Raw genomic sequence first — 23,705 nt, 5'->3', positions numbered from 1 at the left:
AGCGGGGATGCGGAGGTCGACGCTCCTAGGTTTCAACAAGGACTGAGGGCGGTCGCTAGGTGGATGACGCTTAATTGTCTCCAGCTAAACGCTAGTAAGACCGAGGTGATGGTATTTGGTAGGCGACCGGAACTGTGGGGAGAGAGATGGTGGCCGGAGGAGTTGGGTTCCGCTCCCATCCCAGTCGCCGAGCTTAAAAACCTCGGGGTCTGGTTGGACCCTTCCCTTACGTTTGCATGCCACACTAAACGCACGGCTGCTTGCTGCTTCGGCATCTTGCGTGGGCTCCGTCCGGTGCTAAAGTTCTTTGATGCCCCCACCCGGCAACTCATGATCCAAGCTACCGTCATATCTAGATTGGATTATGCTAGCTCTTTGTTGGCCGGACTGAATGTAGCTGAGATAGGGCGCCTGCAGCGGATCCAGAATGCTGCTGCGAGAGCGGTGGTGGGTCTTCCTAGATTCTGTCCCACCTCCAGCACCATTCGAGCATTGCACTGGCTCCCTGTGGCGCAGCGGATTCAGTTTAAGGTCCTCTGCGTCGCCCATAAGATCTTGAAGGGGTCCCCTGCAATGATCCTCACGACACTCATGGCCAATTACATTCCGGCACGACCCTTAAGATCGTCAGATCTCGATTTGGCTGTGGTCCCGCGCTTTAAGCGAAGCAGGGCCGGTGGTCGCTCATTCCGAGTGCGGGCCGCTGCTCTGTGGAACTCCTTGCCCCCGGCAATTCGCGCCATGAGCGATGTGCTCTCTTTTCGTCGCGCCTTAAAAACATTTTTATTTCCTTAGTTTGTGTGTTCTGTGCTGTTTTATTTAGTTGTGTTGTGTAGCTGCCTTGTCTGGCGCCAAGACGCTCCTTAGCTGGAGCATTTGCGCGCCTAATAAAAACCACATAACATAACATAACATAACATTGTACGTCTCTACAAACAATGCACCGAACAATTTCAATATGTTATTATGAAATTATATAATAATGTTTCTTCTCTTAGATTTCACATTGTGTTGCTCTTCCACAAGAGCTTATCCATTAATAAGAGTCACACAATCCACATAATATTTTGGTTTTTCTATGTATTAGATAGTCACCACTACAATGCCTTTTGCACAATAGGGTTTCCACTACCAACAGGGTGTTTCTATGCAATCACTCCTGTTGCGCCGTTTCTCCCTTATTTAATTTTATTATTATTTTTATTATTAACTTTCACACAAATATGTCGAATGTTTCTGTATCTTTTACTTTATTTTATTTTGGTTTTTTTGGGTCCTTCCCAGCCCTGAAGAGTCACAATTGTAACACGTTGTGATGAAACACTTGTCGGCTGGTTGAATGTACTCTGTACTGATCTGGATTGACTTATAAATCCATCTGCTGAAACTTTCCATGATCTCAAACCTTCATTATTTCTACAAGTTCATTGTGTTAGAAATTGGTTTTTACACTAAAACCCATCACACACAAACGTGTTCACAGAACCTTTTGTTCTTTTGTACTTGTGGACTCACCTCGACACCCTTGCAGGGGTTGTTTTACTTGGGTTTGTTCTCCCCTGACCTGTTTGCACCGTGTATTTATTAGTCCCAGTTATATCTCATACACGCACAAGCTAGAGTGTCATCTTTTCCTGTGTATAATCTAAACAATTCTATGTTACTAATCCATTTTCTTCACAAAGTAACAAATGTAAATGTCTCAATGGCTTCCTAACTCCAACTAAAATTCAGCCTGCTTCACCCTAACAGAAGCTAAGATCGATAATGGTATTCCTAAGCACACTTGGCACATTCCTTGTGGCTTGAAAAAAAGTGATCCTATATCTCTAGTCATGGCTTCTCAGTATTAGCCCATTGTCTCTGAAAATGGATTCGTAATTCACTCTGATTCGTCCAGAATTCTCTGTAGTATTGCAGTCAATGCTTTCTAGGCTCCTGTTTCTGTATTTGCATGCTGCTCGTAACCTTCTCTCTCTCGTCAATGTGTGGAGATTTCCACTGTCAAGCAAGCCCACTTGGGTGGAAGAGTGTTCTTTGTCCAGACACCCATGGTCTGGAAGGATCATACTCTCTTTCTGTGATCCCATCCTGGTATTTTGGTGTGCCATGAAGACTTGACTGTAGCTTCATTAAATTTGACGCTTTATTAATCTGCTAGTTTTAGAGCAAGTTGCACATTCCACCGTGTTGCTTAATCCTTCGGAAGAATTGGTCAGTGTTTATAAATATTAATGCCTGGTAACTGTTACTGAACACAGCTATTCATGTGCACGTGATCACAGAAATATCTTTGCTATTTGTGGAAATTTGCAAAATTCAATATCACTCGAACTTTAGGAATCGTTTTGCTGAATTTAGCGCTCATTAACCCGAGGAACAATGCTTCATGACAGCCTATATTTATTTTTAAAAAGTATCGCAGTAATCAAACAGTAGTCATGTTTGTAAAAAGCCTTCATTCACATGATGAAACTATTGAAATCAAGAAAAAAATGCCCCATTTCTCGATTGAAGTTCCCTTTTTATACATGAACGGTTATCGAAATACGGCTACAGGATTATCTATTTTCATTCTATGTTGGATGGAAAAGTCTCAGCGTTTGTAATGTTCAGTGCTGCTCTGCAGGCTGTATGCTGGAGGTTCATTAGGTACACAGAGGCATAGAAGTGAAACAGATATGCCATCATATATGTACACGTGTCTTTTTAAATTGCAGGTGTGTGTTTCGATCTTCGTTACTGTTTGGCCTTCACTGATGATAACTACCTTAAATCATGGAATTTGACTACTCGAATCAATGATCAGTCTCTGACTGTCAATGTGAACAGAGGCAAAAAGCATGATGGCATTCTGGAGGTTGTCGTTATGGAACATTTTCCTAGGTGAGTTGAAAATATGAATGCATAGCATGTTGTTAAAAAATGTAGATTATAAATTAAAAGCGAAAAATATATGTTTTATTTGCCTAAAACTCGTGCCCCCGCCATTCACAGCTTTCTCATCAATTCATCAATAATTTCATTGTGACTGTTGCAGTGATATTATCAATGACGTCAAATTCAACCCCTGCTGCGCACTGCTGAAGGTTGTGTACGCCAGGAGGTTGGTTGCAAGGCCTGACCCTGAGGCCAACACCCTCCCCCCCAAAGTCAGCCAATCCCACACTGTACAGGGCTTCGACCATGCACAGGCCAGCACATATGGCCAACTCCGCACATGCACCCAACCCCATATTGCACGTGGTCTTTGGCGATGTGGCAGATGGGTGGCCGTTGGGCCCCGCATACCCCATCCCCAGGGCCTAAGCATATATATTAAGGGGAGAAGTCAAGCAGTCCCTTCCCCAAGTCTTATTAAACCCTAGGGACTACATCCTGGGGGTCAAATTCAACAAAAACAACTACATTCAACAAAAACTGCCACTAGGTGGATCATTGACACACTATGGAAACCAAAAATATCATGATACAGAAATATTGTGTTAAAAATATCGATCACGAAAAATAACTTTCCTATACCTATAATGGTAAGTCCAAAAATAATGATTTTTTTGTTTTACACTAATATTGAAAAAATATGTACACTATTGTTAAAACATTTTAAAATAAAAATATATATATATATATATATATATATATTCACTGAAAAAACCCATTGGTTTGAGGCACGTCATAGTTAGAAATTAGCATTTAAAAAACATTAAAAATTCACTGAAAAAAACATAGGTTTCAGGGGTGTTAGCTGGACATTTCACTCGTACAAAACCATAGAAATTCCTCCGTTATAGTTATTTCTGCTAACTATAACTCGAGCCCCCGCAATGCACTGCTGATGACGCCACTATGTGTGGGAGGGTATACTCAGACGTGAGTCCCTTGCTCATTGCACCATCAGGATTCAAGCAAACCGGGCCGAAGAAGGCCGTGATGCCAGAAACCGGTCCCCGGGAGCTTGTTTCCTTCCCAGTATAAGAATTGGCTTGGTAGTTTGGTTTGCCCTGTTCCCATCATGCACTGGGACAGGAACAGACTAATTTGCATATAGCCAGGTTCTGAGCTGGGATGGTGCAGTGAGCTAAAAAACGGTGATGGATTAAAACCATGATCTCTTGACTTGGTAAGAGTATTCTGCATCATTCAGAAACTCTGTCCATCACCACCCCCCTTTTCCAAAATCGGTGTTATCCACACTATGTGTGGGAGGGTATACTCAGACGTGAGTCCCTTGCTCATTGCACCATCAGGATTCAAGCAAACCGGGCCGAAGAAGGCTGTGATGCCAGAAACCGGTCCCCGGGAGCTTGTTTCCTTCCCAGTATAAGAATTGGCTTGGTAGTTTGGTTTGCCCTGTTCCCATCATGCACTGGGACAGGAACAGACTAATTTGCATATAGCCAGGTTCTGAGCTGGGATGGTGCAGTGAGCTAAAAAACGGTGATGGATTAAAACCATGATCTCTTGACTTGGTAAGAGTATTCTGCATCATTCAGAAACTCTGTCCATCACCACCCCCCTTTTCCAAAATCGGTTTTATCCACACTATGTGTGGGAGGGTATACTCAGACGTGAGTCCCTTGCTCATTGCACCATCAGGATTCAAGCAAACCGGGCCGAAGAAGGCTGTGATGCCAGAAACCGGTCCCCGGGAGCTTGTTTCCTTCCCAGTATAAGAATTGGCTTGGTAGTTTGGTTTGCCCTGTTCCCATCATGCACTGGGACAGGAACAGACTAATTTGCATATAGCCAGGTTCTGAGCTGGGATGGTGCAGTGAGCTAAAAAACGATGATGGATTAAAACCATGATCTCTTGACTTGGTAAGAGTATTCTGCATCATTCAGAAACTCTGTCCATCACCACCCCCCTTTTCCAAAATCGGTTTTATCCACACTATGTGTGGGAGGGTATACTCAGACGTGAGTCCCTTGCTCATTGCACCATCAGGATTCAAGCAAACCGGGCCGAAGAAGGCTGTGATGCCAGAAACCGGTCCCCGGGAGCTTGTTTCCTTCCCAGTATAAGAATTGGCTTGGTAGTTTGGTTTGCCCTGTTCCCATCATGCACTGGGACAGGAACAGACTAATTTGCATATAGCCAGGTTCTGAGCTGGGATGGTGCAGTGAGCTAAAAAACGGTGATGGATTAAAACCATGATCTCTTGACTTGGTAAGAGTATTCTGCATCATTCAGAAACTCTGTCCATCACCACCCCCCTTTTCCAAAATCGGTTTTATCCACACTATGTGTGGGAGGGTATACTCAGACGTGAGTCCCTTGCTCATTGCACCATCAGGATTCAAGCAAACCGGGCCGAAGAAGGCTGTGATGCCAGAAACCGGTCCCCGGGAGCTTGTTTCCTTCCCAGTATAAGAATTGGCTTAGTAGTTTGGTTTGCCCTGTTCCCATCATGCACTGGGACAGGAACAGACTAATTTGCATATAGCCAGGTTCTGAGCTGGGATGGTGCAGTGAGCTAAAAAACGGTGATGGATTAAAACCATGATCTCTTGACTTGGTAAGAGTATTCTGCATCATTCAGAAACTCTGTCCATCACCACCCCCCTTTTCCAAAATCGGTTTTATCCACACTATGTGTGGGAGGGTATACTCAGACGTGAGTCCCTTGCTCATTGCACCATCAGGATTCAAGCAAACCGGGCCGAAGAAGGCTGTGATGCCAGAAACCGGTCCCCGGGAGCTTGTTTCCTTCCCAGTATAAGAATTGGCTTGGTAGTTTGGTTTGCCCTGTTCCCATCATGCACTGGGACAGGAACAGACTAATTTGCATATAGCCAGGTTCTGAGCTGGGATGGTGCAGTGAGCTAAAAAACGGTGATGGATTAAAACCATGATCTCTTGACTTGGTAAGAGTATTCTGCATCATTCAGAAACTCTGTCCATCACCACCCCCCTTTTCCAAAATCGGTTTTATCCACACTATGTGTCGGAGGGTATACTCAGACGTGAGTCCCTTGCTTATTGCACCATCAGGATTCAAGCAAACCGGGCCGAAGAAGGCTGTGATGCCAGAAACCGGTCCCCGGGAGCTTGTTTCCTTCCCAGTATAAGAATTGGCTTGGTAGTTTGGTTTGCCCTGTTCCCATCATGTACTGGGACAGGAACAGACTAATTTGCATATAGCCAGGTTCTGAGCTGGGATGGTGCAGTGAGCTAAAAAACGGTGATGGATTAAAACCATGATCTCTTGACTTGGTAAGAGTATTCTGCATCATTCAGAAACTCTGTCCATCGCCACCCCCCTTTTCCAAAATCGGTTTTATCCACACTATGTGTGGGAGGGTATACTCAGACGTGAGTCCCTTGCTCATTGCACCATCAGGATTCAAGCAAACCGGGCCGAAGAAGGCTGTGATGCCAGAAACCGGTCCCCGGGAGCTTGTTTCCTTCCCAGTATAAGAATTGGCTTGGTAGTTTGGTTTGCCCTGTTCCCATCATGCACTGGGACAGGAACAGACTAATTTGCATATAGCCAGGTTCTGAGCTGGGATGGTGCAGTGAGCTAAAAAACGGTGATGGATTAAAACCATGATCTCTTGACTTGGTAAGAGTATTCTGCATCATTCAGAAACTCTGTCCATCACCACCCCCCTTTTCCAAAATCGGTTTTATCCACACTATGTGTGGGAGGGTATACTCAGACGTGAGTCCCTTGCTCATTGCACCATCAGGATTCAAGCAAACCGGGCCAAAGAAGGCTGTGATGCCAGAAACCGGTCCCCGGGAGCTTGTTTCCTTCCCAGTATAAGAATTGGCTTGGTAGTTTGGTTTGCCCTGTTCCCATCATGCACTGGGACAGGAACAGACTAATTTGCATATAGCCAGGTTCTGAGCTGGGATGGTGCAGTGAGCTAAAAAACGGTGATGGATTAAAACCATGATCTCTTGACTTGGTAAGAGTATTCTGCATCATTCAGAAACTCTGTCCATCACCACCCCCCTTTTCCAAAATCGGTTTTATCCACACTATGTGTGGGAGGGTATACTCAGACGTGAGTCCCTTGCTCATTGCACCATCAGGATTCAAGCAAACCGGGCCGAAGAAGGCTGTGATGCCAGAAACCGGTACCCGGGAGCTTGTTTCCTTCCCAGTATAAGAATTGGCTTGGTAGTTTGGTTTGCCCTGTTCCCATCATGCACTGGGACAGGAACAGACTAATTTGCATATAGCCAGGTTCTGAGCTGGGATGGTGCAGTGAGCTAAAAAACGGTGATGGATTAAAACCATGATCTCTTGACTTGGTAAGAGTATTCTGCATCATTCAGAAACTCTGTCCATCACCACCCCCCTTTTCCAAAATCGGTTTTATCCACACTATGTGTGGGAGGGTATACTCAGACGTGAGTCCCTTGCTCATTGCACCATCAGGATTCAAGCAAACCGGGCCGAAGAAGGCTGTGATGCCAGAAACCGGTCCCCGGGAGCTTGTTTCCTTCCCAGTATAAGAATTGGCTTGGTAGTTTGGTTTGCCCTGTTCCCATCATGCACTGGGACAGTCACAGACTAATTTGCATATAGCCAGGTTCTGAGCTGGGATGGTGCAGTGAGCTAAAAAACGGTGATGGATTAAAACCATGATCTCTTGACTTGGTAAGAGTATTCTGCATCATTCAGAAACTCTGTCCATCACCACCCCCCTTTTCCAAAATCGGTTTTATCCACACTATGTGTGGGAGGGTATACTCAGACGTGAGTCCCTTGCTCATTGCACCATCAGGATTCAAGCAAACCGGGCCGAAGAAGGCTGTGATGCCAGAAACCGGTCCCCGGGAGCTTGTTTCCTTCCCAGTATAAGAATTGGCTTGGTAGTTTGGTTTGCCCTGTTCCCATCATGCACTGGGACAGTCACAGACTAATTTGCATATAGCCAGGTTCTGAGCTGGGATGGTGCAGTGAGCTAAAAAACGGTGATGGATTAAAACCATGATCTCTTGACTTGGTAAGAGTATTCTGCATCATTCAGAAACTCTGTCCATCACCACCCCCCTTTTCCAAAATCGGTTTTATCCACACTATGTGTGGGAGGGTATACTCAGACGTGAGTCCCTTGCTCATTGCACCATCAGGATTCAAGCAAACCGGGCCGAAGAAGGCTGTGATGCCAGAAACCGGTCCCCGGGAGCTTGTTTCCTTCCCAGTATAAGAATTGGCTTGGTAGTTTGGTTTGCCCTGTTCCCATCATGCACTGGGACAGGAACAGACTAATTTGCATATAGCCAGGTTCTGAGCTGGGATGGTGCAGTGAGCTAAAAAACGGTGATGGATTAAAACCATGATCTCTTGACTTGGTAAGAGTATTCTGCATCATTCAGAAACTCTGTCCATCACCACCCCCCTTTTCCAAAATCGGTTTTATCCACACTATGTGTGGGAGGGTATACTCAGACGTGAGTCCCTTGCTCATTGCACCATCAGGATTCAAGCAAACCGGGCCGAAGAAGGCTGTGATGCCAGAAACCGGTCCCCGGGAGCTTGTTTCCTTCCCAGTATAAGAATTGGCTTGGTAGTTTGGTTTGCCCTGTTCCCATCATGCACTGGGACAGGAACAGACTAATTTGCATATAGCCAGGTTCTGAGCTGGGATGGTGCAGTGAGCTAAAAAACGGTGATGGATTAAAACCATGATCTCTTGACTTGGTAAGAGTATTCTGCATCATTCAGAAACTCTGTCCATCACCACCCCCCTTTTCCAAAATCGATGACTCCACATATTACATCACTCATGACATGGTCAGTGACATCACTGATGACATCACTGATGACATCTCAAATGACATCACTGATGAAATCATCCATTCAGTGTCTGAATGGATGATTTAGTAGGTGCGGGACTGACTCTATAAGTGAGTGATTAAACTTGTGTTACTGAATTCATGGGTTAGTGACTAAACTGTGTGAATATCTGTATCCATCTGTCTGTTGGTGTGTAACCGGCTACATGGGTTTGTGAATGGCTACATGAGTGTCTATATGTGTTATTGATTGGTTGTCTGAGTATCTGTATGGGTGCCTGAGTGTTTATGTGGGTGGGGTATGTGTGACTCTGTGCATAGATGTGTGAGTGGGGGATTCACTGGGTGCATGGTTTTAAGAGTGCATCTGTGATGGACTGTACGGGTGGGTGAGTGTGTGTATGGGTGTGTTAGTGAGTGAATGTATATCTCAGTGGTACATGTGTGAGTAACTACATATGTGAAAGACAGTATATATGTGTGTTGGAGTACATAAATGGCTATAAGTGAGAGTGTGTGATTCTGAGAGTGGCAGTATGGATGAGTGTGTGCTTGTATCAGTGATTGTATAAGAGTGTAAGAATGTGCTAGTATTTGTATGACTGATTGAGCCGGTGTGTGTATAACTGTGTAGGTGAGTAAATGGCACTGTGAATCATTAGTTGGATGACTGACTAGGTGTGTGAGTACCTCTATGGATGAGTGGTGGTGTCTGAGTGTTTATATAGGTGTATGCGTGCATATGAGAGTCCTGTACTGAGTGACCATAAGTATGAGTGACTGTACGGGTGAGTGAGTGGATGCGTGTGTAAACCTAAGAATCAGTGAGTGTGTATGTAGTTATTGCTGTTGGAGTGTCTATGGTTTTGAGAATGGCAGTCTGGAATTTAGAGTAGGTGTATCAAAGGTTACATTAGGGTGTGAGAAGAAGCATCAATTTATCACATGGATGATGTCATCAGTGATGTCATTTGAGATGTCATCAGTGATGTCATGAGTGATGTCACTTACCATGTCATGAGTGATGTTATATGTGACGTCATCAGCAGTGCATTGCGGGCGCGCAAGTTATAGTTTGCTGAGCTAACTATAACGGAGGAATTTCAAAGGTTTTGTATGAGAGAAATGTTTAGCTAACTATAACGTGTGAAACCTATGGTTTTTTCAATGAATTTGCATAGTTTTTTAAATGCTAATTCCTAACTATAACGTGTGTGAAATCTATGGTTTTTTCAATGAGTTTCCAAGGTTTTTTAAATGCTAATTCCTAACTATAACGTGTGTGAAACCTATGTTTTTTTCAGTGAATTTCAAAGGTTTTGTCAATGATAATCTATAAATGTATTAATTATTATGTCTTTCGTTTTATACTAATTTCTTATATTTTTAATATAAATATTTATATTTATTTTATTTTTTAGATTATATTTCATATTCTTATTATAAAATAACAACAAAACTAAATTGCAAAGTAATTTTTGGATGAATTATTGCTTGACGTCGGTTGCAAGTATAACACAGCTCCAGCAATTCTCTTGGGGTCCTATGCTCACAATGCTGTATCAATCCTTAAACCTGCTTCAAGCATGTGCAAGGTTTTGATGCAGCATGGCAAATGGCAAACATAGGATAAAGTGCAAGACCAGTGTGCAGCAACGAAGTGGGGGCATATGTATCACGGAGCCTTGCAGGGAGTTCATGCACCGAGCAGCATCTAGTCTGGAGCACAGCCTGGTCCACCGATTTGTGCGCCACACAGGGATAGCATTCTCTGCTAAACAGCCAGAGTGGCCCACAGGGCCGCCCTCTTAGCCACTGCGGCCGGAGCCGGGGGAGCCCCCTGAGAGGGCGAAGAAACAAAGGTGGGATCCCGCACATTTGCGGACAGTATGCACTGGTTTTACGCAAATGGAGGGGTGGCCAGGAGCTTACCAAGGAGTGGGTACCCCATGCCACCCAAAAGGCCCCCAACAACAAGGTCTCAAATTACTTGGCCACTGCTGGCACAGAGGAGGCTGGAGAGGAGGTGTCATCATCGACAGGAACAATGGCGCTAACCAGAGAGGACCTTATGGCTTCTCTGCGGGAGTTTAAAAAGGAGCATTTAAGCTGATATGGATGCCTCCTTTGATTCATTCCGTGCAGAGATGAGGGAGAAGCTGATGACCCTGAAGGCAGATGTCGATTCGGTGGGCACTCGTAGGCTAGATCTTGAAGTGAAATATCAGGAGCTAGCCAATCGTATTAAACCCCTGGAAGAAGGCTCAGTGGACCTGAGTGGCCAATTGCATGCCACTGTGCTCAAGTGAGAGGACTTAAAAAATCGCTCCCGCTGTGACAATATTCGCGTCCGAGGGTTGGAAGATGATTGTGAAGGCCCGGATCTGGAGGCATTCATGGTGGGCCTATTCTCCTCAGCCCTTGGGGAGGACAGTCCTGAGGTCCGGCTGGAGAGGGTCTACAGAGTGGGGCCGCGGCTTCCTGGAGAGAACCGATGATCTTGTGATTACAGGCGAAGTTCAACTCATTCAAGGGTGAGGAACTGGTCCTACAAAAGGCGAGGGTCACTGACAAGATCACCTTCCAGAACGCCACATGCACGCTCTACCAAGATGTGGCCCAGGCCACGCTCCTGCGACGTCAACAATTCCGCCCGATCACCGAGTTTGTGAGGGAAAAGAAAGTCTGATACTGCTGGACGTATCCCTTCGAGATTGCCTTCCAATAGAACAACAAGCATCTCCATTGCGCGGAGTTGTCAGAGGCGGCAGACCTGCTAAGAATAGAGATCTCCTCATCTACCGGAGTGACATCTTCATGGGACACTGAAGGGGTACGACAGCATGAGCGACAAGGAGGAGGCCAGTGATGAAGAATGGGAAAGGGGAGCAAGAAAACTCCAGACTGAATCCTGCGCTCTATGTGCCCCAAGGATAATTGACATTTGTTCCAGATGGAGCAAAATTTCCATGGACATGAGAGCGTCCATGAGAGAATGAATGGAGCAGAGGACTTGCATCTATCTTGACTTTGGGAGTTCCACATCTGGAGGGTCTCAGACCTGACCTGTTCTCAGACTACAAGGTACTCTACCCCCGCCCACCACAGAGCGACAGTTAGTTGCTGTTGTGGAGAGATGGATGGAGTGGAAGACTTGCATTCCACAACACTTGGGGAACCTATGGCCTGATCAAATTGATGTAGCCCTGGGTCAGGTAATCGCAACCCGAGAACCATATGAATGGGCGGTGATTGGTCTGAGTAGAGTGCATTGCTGCCTATCACTACTGTGGTAAGGAGATTGCATTGGGAGGGTGGTTGAAGCGGACGACTTGCACACACCCGGACATTCAGCCCCCAGAGCTGATAGATTTATGTAGCTATTACTAGGGTGCTCAGAAATGTGACAGCCATAGAGGGCTGTATCATTTTCTTCTGCATATGCCTTAACAGTTGATGTTATAAGGGCTGGGCGAACGGGAATGGTTACGTTCCTCGAGTTTCTTCTAGTAAGGAGGCTTCTCTCTATGTTGGGGATCCTCTACACTCGATTTTATTGTTTCTTCTGTTTTGTTAAGTTAGTTCGATGTCATGGTGCTTTCTTTACACTTTTTGTTAGTGGGAGGAGGGGTGGGGGGTTGCACGGGGACACAGTCAGTGCAGGAGGCTTGAAGGGGGAGGCAGAGTCACAACCAAATACAGTATTCCGGGCTATAACATGGAATGTCCGGGGCCTCAACTCCCCTAATAAGTGTCAACGCCTTTGGAAATATTTTCTCGATCATAATGTCCAAGTGACGGCCCTTCAAGAAACGCACCTCAAAAAAAATCAGAGGAACACCGTCTGAAGCATAAAGCATATCCTCTTATCTTCAGATCCTCTCACGCTTCCAAACAGAACGGGGTGGCACTGCTTTTCCATCCGGGGGTCCTGTTTCAAGTCTGAGAAACCACAGCTGACACAGCAGGGAGGTACATTATGGTCAAGGGGGACCTGAGGGGCCGGCGATGCACGTTTGCAGTTATTTATGCACCCAACATGGGACAACAGGACTTTATACTCTCCTTCCTTATGGCCTTGGAGAACTTTATGCACAGGGACATTCTTCTATTGGGGGATTTCACCATCATTTGGGATCAGAGGCTGAACATGACTAACCCACACAGGGAGGCAGGGGGGATTTTTGGCAAGGCACTCAGAGCGCAGCTCCAACTCCTGGGCCTGGTGGACGTGTGGAGGATTAGTAATCCCACCGTGTGCGACTATTCCTTTTTCGCCCACTCCCATAGAACATACTCCAGCATCGATTACATATTTGTGAGCCAATCTCTGCTCCCCATGATACTACAGACTCACTTCCACCCAATCTGTCTGTCTGACCATGCCCCTCTCGAGATGACTCTCATCTGGCCAAACCATACATCCAAAACATGAGTGTTGGTACTTCCCCAACTTCCTATGTAGGGATCGACTGCTGCGTGATGAACTTAGGCAAACCATTAAAGATTTCTCTGAGCTTACCTCTCATGCCACCACCTGGGACGCTTTCAAAGCGGTAGTAGGGGGTAAATGCATCGAATTGGCTACTACCCTGAAAACACAGCAGCGAGAGAAGCGTCTCGTGTTGAAAAGGGAACTGCAGTCTGCAGAACTGGCACACAAGACTAGCCCATCGGCTCCGGCACTAAGGAAAGTTACTGCCCTCAAAGGGAAACTGCAGGCCATTTACACTAACAGGGTGGAAAAAAACATCTTACGCTTACAGGCCAGGCGTTATGAGGGAGGCAACAAAGTGGGGTCCCTTCTCCCACGCCAACTACGGGCCAAACAGGAAAGGGAATACATAAAACTTATTATATATGAAGCGGGCATCTCACACAAGACAGAGGAGGGGAAAGCGCATGCCTTTGAAGACTTCTACCATACTCTCTACACCTCAGAACACCCGTGGGCTCAGGATCAAAAGAAGTACCTGGACTCTTTAGACCTCCCACATGTCCCGGCGACCGTCAACGAGGTCTTGGCTTAACCCTTTACCCCTGAGGAAGTACAGAAGGCGATTGTCACACTTAAATTACAGAAAGCGCTGGGGTCAGATGGGTTTACGGCACACTTTTATTGTACCTTTGCACCAGAACTTGCCCCCTTTCTAACTACCTTATTTAATGTCATTGCTTTTACACAGCAGGTCACCCCCTCTATGGGAGAGGCAATTGTGGCAGTAATTCCCAAACCGGGGAAGGATCCTACAGCCTGTTCCTCATACCGCCCGATCAGCCTTCTGAATCTAGACACCAAGATCTACGCCAAAATCTTGGATACCCACCTCGAATCGGTGCTCCCCGGCCTTATTGACCCGGACCAATTAGGCTTTATTAAGGGGTGACAGACCCATGATAATTTGCAGCGCATCATCCATATAATAGAGAAGGCTTGGAAGAAGGACATCCCAGCGGCTTTTCTCACGCTTGACACGGAGAAAGCATTTGACCGCGTGGAGTGGACCTTCTTATTTCAAGTGCTGGGACGTTTTGGATTCAATGAGACTTTTGTAGGGATGATACATGCCAATTATCACTCTCCTAGATCCCGGGTCCTGGTCAATGGCGTTGCTTCCCCCTCTTGTAGCTTGACTTGAGGGACGCAGCAGGGGTGCCCGTTATCCCCCCTCCTTTTTGCTTTAAGCATAGAACCCCTAGCGCATAAAATTAGAGAAAACCCGGACATATCAGGGGTGCAGTTTGGCTCAGACGGACATAAGATCTCGCTCTTTGCTGACGACGTGCTTTTTTCGGTCACAGAGCCATTGACCTCCCTTCCGGCTATCCAGGGGGAGCTTGCCCTGTTTGAATGGGCGGCGGGATTTAAGATAAACTTGGCCAAATCTTTCTTACTTAATCTGACTCTATCTACAGAGGAGTGGCGACGGGTGGAGAGAGTGTCACCATTTTTCTGCATAACTAAAGAGATTACCTATCTAGGTGTTAAGCCCACCCCCGTATCTCAGATCTTTACAGGACCAACCTTCCTCCCCTTCTTCGCCAATTAAAAAGGGACTTTGGCAGGTGGAGTGTTGCATACATCTCTTGGCTGGGCAGAATTAATGCCATCAAGATAAACGCGCTCCCACGCTTGCTTTACCTCTTTCAGGGGCTACCCATTCCAGTGAAAAAAGGTCTCTTCAGGGAGCTGCGACAAATGATTACTAAATGTATCTGGCTGGGGAAGAGGGCCCGCTTGCCACGCAGGGAGTGGGGGCTTGCACTGCCGGATTTTCAGGGATATGATAGGGCGGCTCAGCTACGTGTAATCACAGAATGGTCGCTGCGTGCCTCTGAGGCATGACAAAATCATGCAATATTGGTACTTATATACCCAGAAACTACACAAGATCTTCCCCAACACTTTGGACAAGTGCTGGCCGGGATGTGGTCTATTGGGCGAGTTCCGTCATATCTGGTGGAACTGCCCCTCCATCCAGCCTTTTTGGAAAGAGATCCTGTCCCAAATCAAACTCATCTTAGGCTACCCAATTCCTCATAGCCTGGAACACACCTTGCTGGGGGCAAGAGACCCAATCCTGAAACGCCAGGCGCAGAGCGATAGGTTTGTTCTGTGCCTGTGCTTAGGGGCGGCTAAATTGGCAGTAGCTGCCGCTTGGAAAAAACAAGAGGCACCATCACTAACTCAATGGCATGCGAGGCTGTGGAGGGTGCTGGCTCTGGAGCGAATGACCGACATAGTGGATGACACCAATAAAGGGTTCGAATACATATGGTCCCCGCTAGTGAGTTACTTATCGGAAGGCCTCCCGTTGACGGCATGTGCCCCAAGGTTAAGGGGCCCTTAACCTGTTCCATATATAATGCTACAGCAGTACAGCTGACAGTTTGCAGCTAGGATGATGCCTTACCATGGGCCCAGGCGCCCAGCACTCATGACCACCCCATTAATATTTACACCATGACATCAAGGGTTTTTTTTTTAGGTATATTAAGTTTCCTTTCTATGTTCCTCTCTCTAGAGGGCAGATTGACGGAAGATCGTAGAATACTAAATGCAACAAATGCGAATGTAACTATCAATATATTTTCACGCTACAGAACTCGTGACCAAGCTGTAACCTACATGTGATTTTTGATACTCTTGGCCTACTTTGATAATTGTTGCTTATGTACTACATTTCTGTATCAATTACAAAAATTCAGTAAACAGAATTTGACATAAAAACACTTGCCATCGCCACCACTGCGAATCTAGCTGCAGTATTCTGAGGGTGGTGGTCGGACTGCCATGAGAACACTGGCTGCACCGGGATAAAGGATCCCGCTTCACCAGATGTCTGCAACCGGCTCCAATATGCTGGTTGTGCCGGTGCCGGCACCGCAAAGCATATTATGAGTTGGCTTTCCAACTCCCTTTTCATGGCGGTGAACCCTGCATGAAAAGGGTGGCGGAGAGGCAACTAAAGCCTTCTGCCTCTTCTGGGCCTTGAGGTGCATGCGAAAGTGGCACATGTTGTGCCCCCCTGGAATTACACCTCCATTCCTGCACGGTGTGGCATGCATGCCACACTGTGCAGGAACGTGCTGCAGATGCTGTCATTGTGACAGTCTGCTGTTAAGGCTTTCCTAAGAGCCTGACACAGCCGCCGCTGTGAGACCGCTGCATCACCGCCGTCTGCCCTGGACTATACACATAATCCTGTGGGCGGGCACACAACAGACTTGGCGTTCCTCTTGTCGATGCGACGGTGGTGGGCCCCCAGGAGAACAAAGAGGAAAAAAGTTCAGGGACCATTAAGCCTGAAGCTGCCTATGTGCACTGCACTTGTTGTTTTTAACATACAAGGCTATCTTTAAGTTATATGAACAAATTACTCAATCATATTATGCCAGTACTCTTATGCTTTTGAGTTTAAAAGATTTATGGTTATTTCATCACCATAATCACTTTTACAATATTTAAGCATTCATTTACATTGATAACCAATACAATATATGTGACATTTAACATATTTAAATTTCAATGCTTATTGATACTACTTCATTTTTTACACAATGAACATTTTCTGTAAATTTGAATGTCCGTTCTTTCGACGGCTTTTGTAGCCTACCCTATGCATTTCGGGACCCAACGACCCTTTGTAAGGGGGGCCACTATAAAAATAAATTAATAAACCAAGTCTCACTCAATGTTTAAACTAAAATAAAAAATAAAAATTTAACACAGGGGGCCGAGTACAATCTCGTTAGGAAGGCCTCCAGGTGGGTTCCAGAATGAGCAAATACGAATCGGGCCTATGTTTCTGACAGAATCTCCCCCCGACCAAGTACGACGCGAAGATCTCGTCTGCTTCAACCGAATTGTTTCTGAACCTGATCCTGTCAGTCCAACTCGTTCGGAGCCAACTTCCGAATGAACGCGTACGATGCATGATGTGGACAGCCGTATTGAATCTGTCTCCGTGGGAAAAAACAGCTGTGGGAATTGGACTTCGGTGGGCTGTAGCGGGCCCCCCTTCACCCAAGGCCCTCCGAATTGCTCCGTGGGGGTCCCCATGGGTCCCCCCTTTCCATGCATGCACAGCGTGGCAGGTGCCGCTTTTCCCCAGCCACCCCTTTTTGCTATGGGAGCTTGTGTACGTGTCCATTATACAGGATCCCATAGAGCTCAAGGGGAGCCTGAGCGAACCGAGTCTGTCGCCAAACGGGTGCATCAGAATTGGTCACTTGGACTCACGGAGCTCTGTTGGCTAGGAAAGCCCTCCAGATCCGAGTTGTACGGAGGGCTTTCCTAGCTAGATCATAAACGCCCCCTAAGTGTCCAATAAGGAAAACTACTGTGCATGCCATAACCTCTTTCCCAGTCAATTATGCAATGTGCTCCAAGCCAATTCACTTCATCTTATGAGCTTAACCAAATGTGAAAACCCGATAGACCAACCAACCAGTTTATATCAAGACGTTCAAATCACCCTTTCCATGGCTCCTTAATTTTGTGCCATCTCCATGCAAACCATATTAACCTGTTACTCACGTCGTAATATATTTCACGAACGGACTACTATGAGCTGCCACTAAGGACCTTTTGCCTGTAGGGTCTGCCAGCCTGTTATTGTTACAACACTACATCGCTCTGTAAACAAAAGGACCTGATTTAAACAATTAGTCAAACCCCCGGCACCCACGAGTGCCCCAGGCCAATCTCAACGGTCTACCCTCGCCTCTCCTCGTCAGAATGAACCCGCCATGATTAGGATGGCGGAGAGGCAAATAAGGCCTCCTGCTTCTTCTGGGCCTTGAGGTGCATGCGGAAGGGGCATATGTTGTGCCCCCTGGAATTACACCTCCATTCCTGCACGGTGTGGCATGCATGCCACACTGTGCAGGAACATGCTGCGGGGCTGTCACGGTGACGGTCTACTGTTAAGGCTCTCCTAAGAGCCTGACACAGCCGCCGCCTTGAGAGCGCTGCAACATCGACCGTCCGCCCTGGATTACATTTGTAATCCGGTGGGAGGGAGCACAACAGACTTGGTGGTCCGCTTGTCGATGCGGTGGTGGTGTTCCGACAGGAGGATAATATAGAATGCTACAACGCATGCAATCACATTGCGTTCCTTAACAATGCGGTTGTTACAGCGATCGCGTTGTTAGAACGTGATGCCATTACAACGCAAGTCATTACATCGACTTGCATTAGATGGCGCTCTAACATTAGAAATAGTATAATTTACTATTCCAACTTCAGCATACGCAACAGTAGGGAAGGTGTTGGAATAGTAAATTATACTATTCCTTATGTTAGAGTGCCATCTACCGCAAGTCGATGTACTGACTTGCGTAGTAATGGCATCGCATTGTAACACATTGTAACGACCACGTTGTAAAGGTATCGAGGTCTAATGACAGCAATGTAAAGGTTGTTTCCCCAGGAGGACTGCCAGACTCGTAATAAAGCCCAAGTGATTTGCCCAGGGTCAAAGGATGTAGAGAAGAGGCTGAGACTCGAAACTGGTTCCCAGCTCCAAAGTCGGTACCTCTGGCCATAACGCCACATCCTCATTCCGACCCTCAAATTCAATCCGAAAGCAAAAAAGCTGGACTGCACTGGCCCATAAACAGGAAATGAAAGGCAGCGGTACAGCAGAAAGGGCACATTCACTGGCTATACAATTAGTACTCCTCTGAAAGTCCAGTAGCCATCAGGTACTGCCTGCGCGTGTTTGTTGAGTACATCCGGAAAGAACGTTGCTGCCGACTCTTCCCCAGCCCTTTCCAACATCAAGCCTCACTCCCTATCACCATTCACAGCACGTATGAGCCCTGCCCCTTGCTCATACATGCTGCTAAGTTGCTCTGTAATGGTGGCTCCACCCTGGGCCAAAGGGCTACACACCGTGTGGTTGTTACAGATCCAAGAGGTTGCTCAAGGGACCTAGTGCTATACAAAATAAAATAATCTCACATAACTATACCCGATTGTGTCTTCATATGAGGTAAAATAGTCAGGCACTTCTCATAGTTGAGGTGTAGGTGGTTTGCCATTGTTTCATCCTGTTTTTATTATGTAAGAGACCAATGATGATAAATGGGTGTAGCTAATAATCGCCAACAATATACTGTTGTGTGCAACCCAGAATAGTTAAAACCACCTTTGAGGTTTTCGCATCAGCTTTGCTGCTTGCTCCATAAAAATAGTGTTTTGACTCGTGTGCTAGCTCTGACAAAATGTGCACTAAGGCCCGCACGGCTGTGTCCTATGCAACCTGTGCTCTTTCTTGCAGGGTCATGCAGTCTGTATCATGCTTTGTTCTCTTATTGTCAAGTAGTTTGTAGTTTAAGAGATTGTCATGTATGCAGTATTTACGGACAACAATCTCCTTGAAACCGCGGAGACAGTTTAAAAATGTTTAATTTCGTATCCCTATGTGTTCCTATGTGTTCGTAAAGGATGCACATGGCTTGTTTGACTAATGTCGTCTCCTGAAATGCGATAAGGCTACCACCTGCCCTGCTCGTTGTAGTAATGATTATTTTGTTCTGCAGGTATGTGGTGTGCCGAAGTGTTCGGCCAGGGGTCGTCACGGTGTGGAACATTGTGAAGTCCAAGTGCAAAAGCAGCGCGGTGCGCGTGGAGCGCGGGCTGATGGAGAGCTCCGACGTGGTGCTGATCAAAGACATGAAGCTCTTCATCCTGACTGACAGGGGGATGGCCTCTTTCGCTGAGACCCCCAGGCCCATTTTCCAGGTATCCATTGATGCTGTGCACTTGAGGCATGCATACAGAGTGGATTATGTTACCATTCTTATTCTGATGTATGTCTTCTAAAAATCTGTGAATATATATATATTTCTGTATGCATGGCAGAAAACATATGTTGTTATGTCACTGTACATCATGGGGACAGATCATGGAACATATGACTCTAATGTGTAAAGCAGCGCCTTTGGAATTTAGCATTTCTGACACCCGTTGTCATGTGCTGTAGGTGTTTTCCCCATAATATGCAGGGAAATAATTGGAATTGTTTTAGCAAAGACAAAAGCTGATTCTGGATGCAAGGCCTTGTATTCAAATACCCCTAAATCATCCACCGATATGTAAATGTAGGACAAATCGGAGGCTAAAGCATGTCATATGAATTATTTTTTAACATTTCCCAACGTTATGTTTTTGAATCATCCTCTAATTGAAGGAGTTCTGGACTGAAATATGCTAGATTTTCCCTCTGTAACGTCTACTGAGAATGTTTTGTTGTGTTGCGCTATTTATCGTTCTATTTATTTTGGGGTCATGAAGCATTCCGTACCTGGTGCTTTTCTGCTACTTCAGACCATGCCTGGACCCCTCGGATCCTTTAGGGAGTGCATTCGTTTCCAAGCCTCATTGTCATGGTTGTATCTGTCTTCCTTGCACGTGACTGTAATGTAATGATGCTAATGTCTCTCTCTGCTGTGATATCATTTTAGTATGAAATAGAATGTGGAGTTAGAATGTACAGTTGACAGTTGACGGTGGTTAGAATGATCAGTGGTAGGGTTGGTGCCATGGAACCATAGCATTGTTGTGGAGGGACATTTAAATGACTAATACTGCTGGAAGACAAAGGGGTGATTAGAATGGACAACTCTGCCAAATTATGCTCTGGATAACTCGGTGGACTCTGTCTTTTCTGGAAAACGAGTGGGCCGACTATATGTCAGTGGAATGGGGATACCCTTACGATCCACATCTCATTGCCGCACTGATGCTCTTCAACAGAGTTAGCAAGCAGGCACTTGTGCAAACATCACCTACCCCAATCCAGGCCACCAGCAGACTTTAAAAACAACAGATCTAGTTTGCCAGCCTGAACACATGTGAAATAATTGATCTCATTAACCAGGAGAAGGACAGCATACTATATTTATTTTCAGAAACGTAGCTATTGATAGTTGCAAGCTGGTGGGACTGTCCGTCTATATTTACTGTGGCTTGCCCATCATTCCAACACACAATACTTACGGTTGCACCACAGATAATTATGTAAACTGAATATTTGTACACTAGGGGTGGAATATCACTCTCTCACCTTAGTAAATCCACACATTTGTTGCACTGCTTTTGCCAGATCACATTTCATTTTTCGTGCCTATTTATGATTCTATGTTTCCCAAATTTCCTTTGTGTCTTCAATTTCCGAATTTCAGAATTGTCCTATCTCACTTGATCATTTTCTTTTCTGCTGTGCAGATTCTCAATTTCCTAGATGAATCATCACTTTTTGTTTTTCCTCCTAAGGGTGACAGTTTTTCCTCCAATCCTCCTCTTTCATGTCCTCATTTCCTGTGTTTCCATACCGCCATTGTGTCTTGTTTTGCCCATCCGACCTCCAAACTTTACAAGACCACTAAGAGGCCTACAGCTTTTCACTCTTCTTCTATCCTAAGCATGGTACCTCTTTCGGAGATGACAAACTGTAGAAGGCTTCTGTGAGGGTGAAGGATGACTGTGCGTGGCAGTCTAATGCTAGAGCTGTCTGGTAGGACGTTATTTTGTTCGCCTGATCGTCCAAGTATAAGAACTTGATGTAAGCAATCAAATCCCTTTTAGCCATGCCGTTTTCCTTAGTATAAGCAAAGTTGCTAAGTCTGTTTATGTGCTTCCAGAAGTGGGAGTTCTTTCTCTCTTGTAGGATGGTAAATAATTCTAGCCATTCTTTCTCAATTTTCTTGTTTGTTTGTTGCCGGACGATCTGCCTATTGACTGCTCTGTATGTTGTGACCGTTTGTGCTGGGATGTTTTTAATACCTCGTCCTTTGCTCGCTAACGCTCTTCGAATATTGAGCTTAGTAGTAGCCTGTTCCTTAGTTGTGGTATGAGGTGCTGTTGGTCGGATAGGGAGGCTTCTTCTGTGCGCAAGCTACTGTCCTCCTGTAGGGCTGAACGAAGGTCTGCTTCAAGTTCATCCCAATGCTCCAATAGTGAAAGTACATTGAGTGGCGTATCAGTGGCCTCTTTTGATGTGATCCAGTTGTTTAACTTTTCTCCAAGGTTGTCTTCCCATTTAATTCTAGAGAGGACTTTGTGTTGTACCTCCTCCGTTGATTCGCCCAAAGGGAGTTGCAGAGGCGAGTACTTGGAGACTAATTGCAGGATTGCTCGTAAAGGTCTATGGTCACTTTCCGCCCAGTCATCTACTTCAAATGTAGTGATTTTAGGTAACAAGAGTATGCTAGAGGAGATGTATTTAATAGTCGATATGTTCCTGAACGTAGGAAGGATCAGCTCAGATGATCAAGCCCCCACAAAATGTTTTCCCGTCGTTTCAGCTTTCATATTTCTGTATTTGCAACTTCAAATGTATGTGCAACTTCAAATGTTGATGTTGTTTTCATTAAAAAAGCAAGAAAAGGAAAAAAATGTCTTTCTTCTTTAATTTCATTTTTCAAAAGCCAGACCTATAGACTTTTGCCTTGCTTTTTCTGCTTGAATCACAGTATTGGAGGTGGTTTGAATGATGGTTCCCTGAGTGCCCCTATCTTTGATGCCTGCCATTCAAGCTTCTGTCATTCTTGTGTCTCTCTGACTGAATTGTTAAAATCATTTATTTACTCAATTTCCACTCACTGGAAAGCTAGTGCTCCTTCTGAACAGCGGTTGCAGCTAGCACGTTGAATAAGACCTGTGCATACAGTTTATCTTTTTGACACCAAGGTCCCCTGGGGTGATACTGTTCTGGCCAACTCTTAAATACCTTGGTTTTCTGAGCCCGGCATTTTTGGGCCCACAAACTCTGGATACTTCCCAATAATTCCGTGTCCTTTGAGAACATGCCTAGAAGTTAGTGCAGAGCTGCATTCCCCAACCTCCGGCCACCATAGGCAGGATGAGGAGAGCAGCAAAAAATCTGACCTCACCTGTTTAGCCCTTCACACACCCAACTGCATCTGCACTATAGGCCAGAAATTAGCCTCCACACACATTCACCACCTGGTCCAAGTGGGTGTTAAATGTGTGCAGTCTGTTATTTCCTGTTAGGTGAAAAGCAGGCAGAATTTTACTTGAATTTCCAGGGTCAAAAGACCTCATAATGGCCTGAGATGGGTGGCGGGACATCAGCTGAAATCAAAGGTTCCGGCCCTCCATTATCCGCTCACCTTTATCCGAAGGACTTGTCATGAGGCCCTAAACAGTGTGGTTAGATACATCTCTCTGGCTTACTTCAGTGAATATATACCAGCCATCCCCGTTGTCTAACTCTATCAGGACATAATTCCTCACTCTTGCAAATCATTTTGAACCCTTTCCTGCTTACCACCTCTCCTACTACCTCCTTGCTGATCAGCCAAGTAGGTGCCTACGGTCGGCTATGCACACAGCATTGTTTTTTGTGTCTGGTGAGAAGACAAATCTCTCTATTCCCAAGAATCTGTTCTCTCCCCTCTTTTACTCCCTATTTTCCTC

At 45.7% G+C, this 23,705-nt stretch overlaps 1 protein-coding gene across 1 annotated transcript in view; it reads left to right on the top strand.

Moving 5' to 3' along the window:
- LOC144821717 (uncharacterized) overlaps positions 1–23,705 on the top strand; it is a 714,421-nt gene that overhangs the window by 455,834 nt on the left and 234,882 nt on the right. The window contains exons 23-24 of the mRNA XM_078678931.1: positions 2,721–2,886; positions 19,805–20,006. Of these exons, the coding sequence (XP_078535057.1) occupies positions 2,721–2,886; positions 19,805–20,006 (368 nt within the window). The remainder of the gene's footprint in view (positions 1–2,720; positions 2,887–19,804; positions 20,007–23,705) is intronic.

Source organism: Lissotriton helveticus, chromosome 2_2 (genome assembly GCF_964261635.1).
Source record: "Lissotriton helveticus chromosome 2_2, aLisHel1.1, whole genome shotgun sequence".
NCBI lineage: Eukaryota > Metazoa > Chordata > Amphibia > Caudata > Salamandridae > Lissotriton > Lissotriton helveticus.
Note: the sequence above shows the minus strand (reverse complement) of the source record. Positions and strands in the feature narration are given on the sequence as shown.